This window comes from Priapulus caudatus, unplaced genomic scaffold, assembly GCF_000485595.1.
Source record: "Priapulus caudatus unplaced genomic scaffold, Priapulus_caudatus-5.0.1 Scaffold2187, whole genome shotgun sequence".
Classification (NCBI taxonomy): Eukaryota; Metazoa; Priapulida; class Priapulimorpha; order Priapulimorphida; family Priapulidae; genus Priapulus; species Priapulus caudatus.
This window is the reverse complement of record NW_014579248.1, coordinates 2194-14907: the sequence shown is the minus strand read 5'-3', so window position 1 is coordinate 14907 and position 12714 is coordinate 2194. Positions and strand designations below refer to the sequence as shown.

The following is a 12714-nucleotide window of genomic DNA, read 5'->3' as shown; positions in this document are numbered from 1 at the left end:
AGAGAGAGAGAGGAGCGAGAGAGGGAGAGAGACGAGAGAGAGAGAGAGAGAGCGGAGGGGGGGGAAGAAAAAAGCGATCTAAGAGAGAGGGGGGGGCGAGGGGGAAAAGCGACTGAGAGAAGAGAATAAGAAGCAGATTGCACATGCGATCTTAGGCGAAGCGATCAAAAGCGATTTCTACAATCAGAATTCTGTTGGTGATTGAAGTTAGAGGACAGAAAGCTTTCGATGAGTACTATCTGGCACCTTTCCTTCAAGTTGGTCAAATCTCTCCTTCAACGATGGTCGAAGGAGGACAAAGCAAATTTTGAGCAAATATAATCCTGTAGATAACAGACTGAGACACTTCAAAATCGCATGATGCATCGCATGGACGGTGATCAAACATATTATGTAAACTCTACATGCACAATATATAACAGCAAGAACATCCAGGAGCCATAGAGTTAAAGAAAGAGCCGGGGGCCACGGGGATAGAGTACTCGAGCCGAGCTTATAGGAGGCATCGGAGAAGATAGGGAGATGGTGAGAGGAAAGGTTGTTGGAGGAATCCGACGGATAACAATTGTGATCGTCTCAGCGGGAGAAGTGGAGAGAAGAAGACTGAGGGGGAGGCAATACTGAGGAGTAGGAGGAAGAGGAAGAAGGAGAAGGGAGAGACAGAGGGAGAGGGAAACAGAAGATAAGAGGGTGAAGTGTCAGAAGACAAAGCAGAGGAAGGAGAGACTAAAAGAGGCGAGGAAGCATCAGAATCTTCATACAGATAAAAGATCAGACCTCCTTTCGCTTTCCCCCTTGGAGGGAAAAGGGTGGGGCAAGATGAAAGAGGGCCGGAACTAGATGTTTAAAAAATAATAACGGTGTAGACGGGAATCAGCGATGGGGGATGTGTTTGAGCAACATTGGTTTGCGGAATGTCGAACCGACCAGTACAAATGCGTAAAGCAGGTGCCAAGTATTCCGGTGCTGGGCGTCATAATTTGCAATGCGTTGTCGAGTTCGGTTGTGACGGTTGTAGGAGGCGTAAAGTACCAGTAAGTCAATTTTCGGCCAAAAGTATAGAGGTGCGAAAAAGAGAAGCAAATCTACGAGTATTTAGTGGTATTGAGGAGAGGTTTATCCAGATGACGCACTCTCATAGTGGGAGTCTCACTGATGTAGGCTACCCGTTTGTGAAAATACAAGAGTCACAGTTCAATCTCTAGGTAGCAATCTGAGATTAATTAGAGCACTAGCGTGGTGGTGAAAGGTTGATAAGTGCGTCGAGAAAAGAGTCTAAGTGATAATATCGCGGGGGTAACATTTAAGGTGCTCAAAAAGGACTACCGTAAGAACAGGTTATAATCGCAAGAAGCGGATCATTAAAGTGGGATGAACGAGACGCGGGGGAAGTGTTTGGAGGCAGGATAATATACGAGGCCATGCCGACACGAAGAGTCAGCTATTGCAGTCGTTAAAGCGATATGGGAGCAAAGATACTAAGCGTGAAAAAGGAACGAAGAAATTGTAACAGCGAGGTAGTAACACCCGAAATGGAGAGGCGTGTCAAGGAAAAACATTGAACGGTCGTATATGGACAAGCACGGCCTAAGTACCTATGTCTAAGGAATGGAAACACGGGCACCATGTGGTGATGTGGCTCGGGCAGGGACATAGCCTGACATGCTGGGACATTAGAGAATGGCAAAGTACATGGTGGAACTGTAGATAAACAAGTCGGCAGAGGTTGGGAAGTAACAAGTTGGATTAAATAATAGAAGGTCGAGGACCAATTATCAGGCTAGTGAGGGAGAGAGAGGGAACAGCTGGGAGATACAATACGAATGCACGAATGTGAAAGGGGGCCCGCGGGCTTGCTGAGGATAAGCGAGAAGACGCGAGCGCTGTGGGCCCTCCGCGTCGGTGCGCAGGAGGCGTCCATAGGGACCTCACTGGTGGATGTGCGATCGTGGATATCCGGAGATCTTAGAGGTGGAGGACAGCCTGAACAACATTTCGAGCGAGGTTGCTAGAAGGTGATAGCATGAATGGAGGCACACTTTACTCATGGATTTAGTTATAACAGGTTAAGAATGCATGGAAAAAGCGAGTGAACTGTTACTCGGATCATGCTACTCATCGTGTAAAGGAGATGCACTGTGGCCGATTACGGAGTATTGAAGCGGTATGGCAGGTCGTGTTAAAGGATGATAAGGATAGCTGGAAAAAAGAGTCAAACGCGTAAAGGAGAGCCGGGATAATGAACGTCGGATATACGGCGAAGAGGCTCGAGAAATAGATAGGTCGCGGTGAATGTAAAAATTAGTGCGTCGTGGTATACGCGAGAATAGAAACGAGAAAAGAGTAGAAGTAGTATGAATCAACACTCGGTTGGCAATTGAGGGTTTATATCTCGTCGTAAGTTTTGGTGACATAGAAATCGTGCAAGTGATAGTGGATTTCGGCTTGGGAAAGTAAATGGAACCTCATACGCAGCGTGAGTCTATCGTGCGCAACCGTATGAAGGCATACGGTTGGACGAAACTGAGCATGGGGACCGATAGAAATAATTGACAGGGAGGAACGAAGATAGCAACGTTAAGCCGGGGGTAATTGCGGTGGGTAAATAGAGAACCGGTAAGAGCAGGATGCAGGCGTCAGGAAGTATAGTGAACATCAGATGCAGACTGAGTTCTTGCTGAGCTCGCAGGCCGGTAACGCTAAACGGGATGCGGATTAACCGAGCGAACGATTGGGAGCGGATTGGTAGAATGTGAGTTGGCAGTAGTATGTGTTCTGATGCAGGCGGACGCTCTGGTGATGAGGATAAAGATTAGAACGGCGTAGAACTCTCAGTAGTGGATTCGAGTACTCATAGACAGTCAAAGAAGTGGTTAAAAGAAGTAAGCATGGGTAAGGTCGCAATCCGCGACCATGGGAAGAATACGATGGTGTTACAGTAGATAACAGGAATAACGTGCGTAGTCATCAAGGCGCAGGAGACGGAATCAAGAGCGAGATGATTGAGTATCGATTAAACCTGAGCAGAGAAGAAAGTATGGAATGAGCGAAGGCAAATGCGCACCGGTAGCAGTCGTGAAGAGCTTAAACCCATTATTGTCGATAGAAAATGGTATCGTGCCAGTAATTGTTCGAAAAGAGACAGTAGGCTGCGGATGTGTTTATACGCGAAGGTAGTATGGACGAGGCAACAGGTAAGAGAACCGACCGACATCGGAGTTGTAGACTGCTTTGAAGAGACAGCGGAGTGCATCATGTGGCAGACCAAGGATTTGTGGGGACACGGACACGGTATGGGCGGCCAGTGAACGAAGACAGGGAACTGCTAGTGAGAAGACGCACGGGGGGATGTAGTAGTGAGAAAAGACAACTCCGTTGGTGAAGTTGTAATGCCATATTATAGGGCACTAAGGGGGGAGGGAGGGAGATTATGAATTTACTGGACGATATTATGTTTAGGGACGGAACCCGGTATGGATCCTACGGTTGCGATCAAAAATTAAAGATGATGCATCTGTCGTAAGGTTAAGAGTGGTGAGTGAGCGAGGGATGTAGCCATAACTGGGGTATGTCGATGAGGGAACGACTTTAATTCGTTGCGGCGAATTTGGTAAGACCAGTGCAGATAGGTATCGAAGAACGGCTGCTAATAAGCTGGGGGGATGTAAGAAATAAGTGAACCACATAGACTCTGGAAGGTTCGATAGCCATGAAGTCGTAGGCATACGCATTGAGGGGACTTCTTATATTAGGCAGTACTTGTAAAAATTGCATGGAGTAGTAACAGGGATTGCACAGGGTTAACGAGGCAAGTCAGAAGAGTTGATAAAGAAACGGTTGAGCGAGAGAAGATAAGTGACCACAGGGTGTAGAACGGCGCGGAACAATAGAGGCTCGCTTTACAAGGAGGCTAGTCTAAAAGACAGCTAAGCTGAGAAAAAACATCGCGAGAAACGGAGGAATGGGTAAGGTGGAGATAGGACGAGATAGGTCAAGTTATCCGGCGGCCGTTGTGAAAGACCGGGAGAATTCAGCGAGGCTGGAGGTTGGAATAGGGATAAGGCGAATAGAATCCGAAAGATGCGTGAGATAACCGAACTCGGGTTGGGATTGACGTAGAGAGGGGTGGGGTGGATGCGGTATGAGGGTTAGGCCATTTCCGTCGCATGTTGTGTGAAGGGCACAGGTTGCGTGATACGGGTAGGGCTCGCGCCAAGATACGTCGGACACCGGCGGGTGTCTAGGTCAACGGAAAGCGCCAGACGTATTAGTCGTATTTGGACGAATAACGCAGGGCGTGGAGATAATGCGTACAAGCGCCGACGCATGTTGGCCCAAGGTGGACAACAGGGAAGGAACGAGGTTGGATCTGTGGGAACGCTAACAATGCAGGGAAGGGGATGGGCGTACGAGGGGTGACGAAGGGCGGACGGGGGAGACTCGACTTGTAGTTTACGCCAACGGGGGCCCGAACGTGATCGTCATGGTGAGAGGGAGAGAATAGCTGAGCACGGTAAAACCCGAGATTCGGGATAGACTATCGTGGAGATGTGCGGGCATTGGGTTAAATTGAAGGGGGGCGAGAGAAGACAGAGGTCTGTTACGGCTTTATAGGTGTCGCTTGGCGGGGATAGCCGTATAAGAAGACGATAGGGGGTAGAAATGATGTGGGAGAACGAGAACAGTGAGCGGCAGAGATTGCTCTCTCATCGACTGAGAGCTTACGAAGCCTGTTATGCTTCCCTCATGTCCTCCGAGAGGAAAGTCTCCCTTCTCCAGCTTGTACTCCGCTAAATTCTTCCCATACCACTGGCATCCATTTGTTAAGAAATTTACGTGCCAAATTTTGCTAAAAATAGAATAAATAAGCTGTTGCCGACTTAAAAGGAAATGTTCTGAAGGTTGAAGCTATGAAAACACATGGAGAAGACAATCGAACAGGTTATTTCGCAGCGACAGAGCAAATCGTCGTGCCCACGGTGTTGTGAGATAATTTTTCAGCCCATACACAACCTTCGCCCGTCGTCTTGTCGCAATCAACGATAGTGGGAACCAACTCATGGCCAGACCAAACCTTATTCCGCTTCTCAGACAATATAAACCATGTTTAATTTCAAGCCTTTTTGTAGCGAGAATAGAGATTAATAGGTCGAAGAATTTTCCAGACTTGGAAATAGCCTTCATCTTGTCAACAACGATTAGCAAACAACAACTCTTACATTAGCTTTTTAAGGACAAGAATTCAAGACAAACAAAATAACAGTAACAGAATTTCAAATATGCTGAGACCTGTGTGAACGCTTGTATAGCATCGTATATCACTGTTAATGAGCTAAGTAACGCCACCCAAAAAAATAATAGTACTCATGGCCAGGGATCCTAAGTAATTAATATACTCACGAACAGAATAGCAGGTAGGGTACGTCAGCTTATCTCTATTCCGTAGCAGAGTTTACACGGTGTAGAGCTTGGCGACCTGCAGCACCACCTTTCCCATCACGCTGCCGACGACAAACAGAACAAATGTAAGCAGTCATCGCAAGTCAAACTTACCACTAACAAATGATCACCAGTACTAACGTACACGCGTGCAGCTCATGTTCTTATTTGCCCATATATAATATTGCACACGATGGATATTACTGTGCCACACATATAATTGCACATGATGAGTAATATTGCTTCACATATATAAGTATGCAGCACATAATCAAATTGCACACTATATAATCGATAGCGCATATAGTAATATGCGGCATATATAGATGATTGACTCTGTGCACTGCCTCCCGCCCTCCTATATACAGGATGGGAATGACATTTGTGTTTTCAGGGCGAACAATAGCCGATCCAGCCGGGGAGGGAGTTGACGGGGAGGGTAGCCGGGGGCGGTCAGGTACAGGGCGAAGCCTGTCCAGGGTTAGGAGTTTTGAAATTTCAACAACTGTACCAGGCATAAAATGCAATTAGGAGACACATAACAGAACAGAATTGTATAGAGCATATTACAGTAGAAAAAATAAAAAAAAAGAAAAAAAAAAAAGAAAGACCACTGCAGGGAGTATATCTGGTCACTGTCCATGTATCATAACACCAAGAGAGAATACATCAATACCACAATACATTACATTCTGCAAACAAAAAATTATTTTAATGTAAAACCCTGTCCCAAAGCTAATATCTTTATATAGATATAAAGCATGTTCATTGCCATGCAGTTTTCAAATTTCACTGCAGTAGCAGAACGAGCTGGTGCCTTGCCAAGCTACATCGCACTTTCCGACAATATGTCGTGTCAACCGCTTCCGTCACTGTCTGTCAAGTTTCTTCGCGATTTGTGATCACTCAGTGTGAACAGATTTTTGCCTAAACAAGCCGCACCGAACCTTGTTCTCACATCTTGGTCGATCTCTGTAATGGTAGACTGTGTCCGCCTTCTTCATTAAATCTCACCATTTAGTGGTCAAAGTGCATGAAAACACTGCTCGACAACTGAATTTTCCGTTTCGGATTTATTTTGGCACACTCAAGCCGTGGTATCACAAGGCCTCATTCATTTTACATACGCGTTCCACAGTACTTACACTGGCAGACAGGCGGTATGTCTACGACGTCATTGTCTGTTCGCTCTGATACAATGTATAAATGCACCACAGCATTTAGTGCTGGCGCTGTGCAATATGGGCTGTCATGGCATTAATGAGATTACAAATTTACAGCCTGCCTGTATATTAGCAATGTTTACAGCCTGCTTATATTACAATGTATTGAAAATGAAGTAACTCGTATGGTACTGTAAAAGAAAATGTGTACATTCTAACCCCCCCTAAAGTGGTTTCTCAACGGATTTTTGAGACGTTTCACATAAAATCGACGCCCCTGGGACTGTGAAAAGTCCGCAGATCGAAAAATTCGCGCATCCCCTGTATATATATATCAGTGGCGCGAAGCAGACAAGCAGTATACGACGAGGCAGCGCGCGCTCGAGCTGGGGCGGATGGCGGCCACCTACCGCCTTACCCCGGTCGATGAAGCGTGTCGTCATCGGATGATAGCGATCGTCATTGTATCATTTCTGTGCGAGCGATTTCAAACGACGTCTCGGCGCGTAAACGCTGAAAAACAATTGACGATAACAGGGTATGAAACAACATGAACAGACAATGGACGATGAATGACAACTAAGAACAACAATGAAAAATGATACGGAGCGGATGAAGAACAACAATGAACACAAATGATGAAAAAATGCCAAGATAACAAGAATAATGAAGCGCGAAAAGATGCCCGTGCAAAAATAGAAACTTCAACATTTTCGTTCACAAATGTTGGACATCTTTCTGGCACAATGTCCTGTGTGTCCACGTGAGCGCGCGTGCAATCGCCGCGTACGGTAAACGACGATGTAATAAACAGCCGCCGCCGCCGCCCGGCACTGACCTTCATGATCCGCGCGGTGACGTAACCACCTCAGGAGAGAACGCTCGTATTGGTTGAGTTTTCTCCACGGTCAAGACGGATATTTGGAGGCCCTGGCTGTAACTATGTGACGAGCAGGTTTGGTGACGGCCGCGTCTGTAGCTTCGTCGGCCGAGTCTGTTCCCTTTCCACTGCAAGAGCAATACAACAGAAAAACAAAATAAAAAAAAAACAAAAAAACAACACAGCGTCACGATTGTGCAATGACCACAGCAGTCACGATACACGACACACGTAACAACAGCAGGCAGTAGTAGGATACGTACAGCAGTAGTAGAAGCAGCAGCAGCGAGCAAGCAGCAGTAGTAGTAGCTATAACAGCGAAGTAGTAGTAGTAACCAGCAGTAGTAGTAGCAGCATCCCCTGCATCCCCTGCATCCGCGCGCATCCCTGCTTCTTCAGTTTTCTTCCCGATTTTGTCACTCAGTGTGACAGATTTTTCTAACCAAGCCCAGCGAAACTTGTTCCTCACATCTTTGTCGATCTCTGCTATGGTAGATGTGTCCGCCTTCTCAATTAATCTCACCATATTTAGTGGTCAAATGCATGAAAACACTGCTCGAAATGAATTCCGTTTCGATTTATTTTGCACACTCAAGCCGTGGTATACAAGGCCTTCATCATTTTACATACGCCTCCACAGTACTTACACTGCAGACAGGCGTATTGTCTAGACGCATTGTCTGGTTCGCTTGATACAATGTATAATACACATCACATTTATGCTGGCGCTTGCAAATATTATGCTGTCATTGCATAATGGGATTACAATGTTACAGCCTGCTGTATATTACAATGTTATTAAATGAAGATACTGTTGGACTGTAAAATGAAAATGTGTACATTCTAATCCCCCCTAAAGTTTTCTCAACGGATTTAGACGTTTCACAAAATCGACCCTGGGACTGTGAAATCCGCAGATCCGCGATTCCCATCCCTGTATATATATATCAGTGGCCGAACAGACAAGCAGTAACGGACGAGGCAGCGCGCGTCGGCTGGGCGGTGGCGCCACCTACCGCTTCCCAGGTCGATGAACGTGTCTTCATCGGTGAAGGCGATCTCATTGATCATCTGTGCGACGAGTTCAAACGACGTCTCGCCGTAAACCTGAAACAATGACGATAACGATGAAACAACAATGAACACAATGATGATAATGACGACTAAACAACAATGATGACGATGATGAAACAACAATAAACACAATAATGACGACGATGAAACAACAATGAACACAATGATGAAGATAAGGATACAATGATGAAAAATGGCAAAGATAAAAGAATAATGAAGCCGAAAGATCGTGCAAATAGAAACTTCAACATTTTTCGTTGCACAATGTGTGACATCTTTCTGGGACACAATGTCCGTGTGTGTCCACGTGAGCGCGCGTGCAACGCCGCGTACGTAAACGACGATGTAAAAACAGCCGCCGCCGCCGCCGCACTGACTTCATGATCCGCGCGTGGACGGTAACCACCTCGGGAGAGAACGGCTCGTATTGGTTGAGTTTCTCCGGGTCAGAGACGGAATGATTGTAGACCTGCTGTACTATGTGACGGAGCAGGTTGGTGGACGGCCGCGTCTGTAGCTTCGTCGGCCGAGTCGTTCCTTTCCACTGCAAGCAATACAACACAACAACGCGTCACGATGTGGCAATGACACATCACGATACAACACACCGTAACGAACAGCAGCAGTAGTAATAGTAGCAGCAGTAGTAGTAGCAGCAGCAGCAGCAGCAGCAGTAGTAGTAGTAACAGCAGTAGTAGTAGTAACAGCAGTAGTAGTAGCAGCATCCCTGCATCCCTGCATCCGCCGCATCCCTGCATCCCTGCATCTCTACATCCCCACATCCCCGCATCCCTGCATCCCCGCATCCCCGCATCCCTGCATCCCTGCATCCGCCACATCCCCGCATCCCCTCGTCCCCGCATCCCTGCATCCCTGCATCCCTGACTGAGAGAGAGAGAGAAGCAATCACTGGCGATCTTACGAAGCGATCAGAAGCGATCTTACCATTCAGATTTCTGTTGGTGATTTTGAAGTTGAGAGGACAGAAAGCTTTCGATGAGACTATCTTGGCACCTTCCTTCAGATTGGCAAATCTCTCCTTCAACTGATGGTCGACGGACGGACCAAAGGCAAAGTTGTTGACAAATATAATCCTGTAGATAAACAGATGAGACACTTCAATAATGGCATGATGCAGTAGCATGGCGGGATCAAACATATATGTACTTACATCACATATATAACAGCAAAATCAGGGCTAAAGAAAGCGGAAGGAGCGGAGGGAGAGGGAGATGGTGAGGTAGAAGGTTCAGGAGAGGGAGAGACAGAAGGGGGCAATAGTTAGGAAGAGGAAGAAGGAGAAGGGAGAGACAGAGGGAGAGGGAAACAGAAATAGAGAGGGTAAGTGCAGAAGGACAAACAGAGGAGGAGAGACTAAAAGAGCGAGGGAAGCAGTCAGAATCTTATACGATAAAAATCACTCCTTTTCGCTTTCCTTGGAGCAGAAGGGGAAGGAAATGATTGGGAGAACGAGGAAGAGGCAGAGGATTGCTCTCTTATGCTGAGACTTACGAAGCCTTGTTTATGCGTTCCCTCATCTCCTCCGAGAGGAAGTCTCCCTTCTCCAGCTTGTACTCGCTAAATGTCTTCCCATACCACTGCATCCACTTGTTAAAATTTACGTCCATTTGCTAAAAATAGACAAATAAGCTGTTCCATTAAAGAAATGTCTGGTTGAAGCTATGAAAACCATGGAAAGACGAATCGAAACAGTATTTCGCAACGACGAGCAAATGTCGGTTGCCACGGTGTGTGAGATATTTCAGCCATACACAATCTTCGCCCGTCGTCTTGTCCAATCAACAATTAGTGAACCAACTCATGCCAGACCAAAATTTTATTCCCTCTCAGACAATATAAACATGTTTAATTTCAAGGCCTTTTGTAGCGAGAAAAAGATTAATAGTCGAGAAGTTTCCAGACTTGGAAAATAGCCTCATCTTGTCCAATCAACGATTAGCAAACAAACTCTTAATTAGCTTTTAAACAAGATTCAAAGACAAACAGAATAACAGTCCAGAAATTTCAAATATTCTAGGACCTGTGCGATTCTTGTATAGCATTGTATATCACTGTTAATGAGCAGGTAACCCACCCGAAAAATAATAGTACTCATGGCAGGGTACTAGTAATTAATATACTCACAACAGAATACAGGTAGGGTACGTCAGCTTTCTCTATTCCGTAGCAGAGTTTACACGGTGTAGAGCTGGCAACCTGCAGCACCACCTGTCCCACACCTGCAGACGACAAACAAACAAATGAACAGTCATCACAACAAACTTTAACAGGTACAGGGCGAAGCCTGGTCAGGGGGTTCAGGAAGTTTTTGAATTTTCACAACTTACCAGGCATAAAATTGCATTAGGAGACACATACAGAACATAATTGTTAGAGAGCATATTACAGTACACTGCAGAGAGTATATCTTGCACTGTCATTATCATAACACCAGAATTAATAATCAATACAAAAATTTACTTACATTCTGCAAACAAAATTATTTTAATGTAAAACTGTCCCAAAGGCTAATCTTTATATAATATAAGATGTTCATTGTCCAGGCAGTTTTAAATTCACTGCAGTACAAACACTGTGCCTTGCCAGCTACATCGCACTTTCCGACATATAGTCGTTCAACCGCTCCGTCACTTCTTCAGTTTTCTTCCCGATTTTGACACTCAGTGTGACAGATTTTTCTAACCAAGCCCACCGAAACTTGTTCCTCACATCTTTGTCGATCTCTGCTATGGTAGATGTGTCCGCCTTCTCAATTAATCTCACCATATTTAGTGGTCAAATGCATGAAAACACTGCTCGAAATGAATTCCGTTTCGATTATTTTGCACACTCAAGACGTGGTATTAACAAGGCCTTCATCATTTTACATACGCTCTCACAGTGTACTTACACTGCGACAGGACGTATTGTCTAGAGCGCATTGTCGTGTTCGCCTGTTGATACAATGTATAATAACAATTCACATGTCTATGCTGGCGCTTGCAAATACGTGCTGTTCATTGCATAATGAGATTACAATGTTACAAGCGCTGCTGTACTATTCAATGTTACGCCTGCTGTATATTAGCAATGTTTATTAGAATGAAGTATTGTTGGAACTGTAAAATGAAAATGTGTACATTCTAAACCCCCCCCTAAAGTTTTCTCAACGGATTTAGACGTTTCACAAAATCGACCCCTGCGGACTGCTGAAATTCCGCAGATCCGCGATTCCCATCCCTGTACATATATATATCAGTTGGCCGAACAGACAAGCAGTAACGGGACGAGGCATGCGCGCGTCGGCTGGCGTGCGCACCTACCGCTTCCCAGGTCGATGAACGTGTCTTCATCGTGAAGCCGACTCTGCATGATCTATCTGTGGGACGAGTTCAAACGACGTCTCGCCGTTAACCTGAAACAATGACGCATACGATGAAACACACATATGAACACAATGACGTAATGATGACAACTAAACAACAATGAAACAATGATGACGACGATGAAACAACTACATGAACACAACTGATGAAAATGGCAAGAATAAACAGAATAATGAAGGCGAACAGATCGTGCAAATAGAAACTTTGCATCATTTTTCGTTGGCAGCAATGTTGTGACATCTTTGCTGGACACAATGTCCCGTGTGTGTCACTGAGCCGCGCGCGTAGCAAGCGCCGCGTACGTAAACGACGATGTAAAAGACAGTGCCCGCCGCCGCCGCCGCCGGCACTGTCATATGATCCGCGCTCTCGTGGAGCGGTAAACCTCACCTCGGGAGAGAACGGCTCAGTATTGGTTGAGTTTCTTCACGGGTTCAAGACGGAATGTTGCTAGACCTGCTGTACTCATGCTGACGGAGCAGGTGTGTGGGACGCGCCGCGTCTGCTATAGCTTACGTCGCCGAGTCGTTCCTTTCCACTGCAAGCAATACATAACAACAACAGCGTCACGAGTGTGGCAATTGACACATCACGATACAACACACGCGTAACGCAGCAGCAGTAGTATGTTAGGCAGCAGTAGTAGTAGCAGCAGCAGCAAGGCAGCAGCAGTAGTAGTAGTAGTAACAGCAGTAGTAGTAGTAACAGCAGTAGTAGTAGCCAGCATCCATGCATCCCCTGCATCAGCCCGCATCCGCTGCATCCCTGCCAT

At 45.9% G+C, this 12714-nt stretch overlaps 1 protein-coding gene across 1 annotated transcript in view; it reads right to left on the bottom strand.

The window, feature by feature from the left end:
• The window catches only part of LOC106818369 (histone-lysine N-methyltransferase, H3 lysine-79 specific-like), a 31424-nt gene extending 19496 nt beyond the window's left edge, over positions 1-11928 (bottom strand). Inside the window, exons 1-4 of the mRNA XM_014823084.1 lie at positions 11880-11928; positions 10702-10796; positions 10069-10187; positions 9502-9650 (exon numbers count right to left, since the gene is read on the bottom strand). Coding sequence (XP_014678570.1) covers positions 9502-9650; positions 10069-10187; positions 10702-10796; positions 11880-11928 — 412 coding nt within the window. The remainder of the gene's footprint in view (positions 1-9501; positions 9651-10068; positions 10188-10701; positions 10797-11879) is intronic.
• Between the last annotated feature and the right edge of the window lie 786 nt (positions 11929-12714).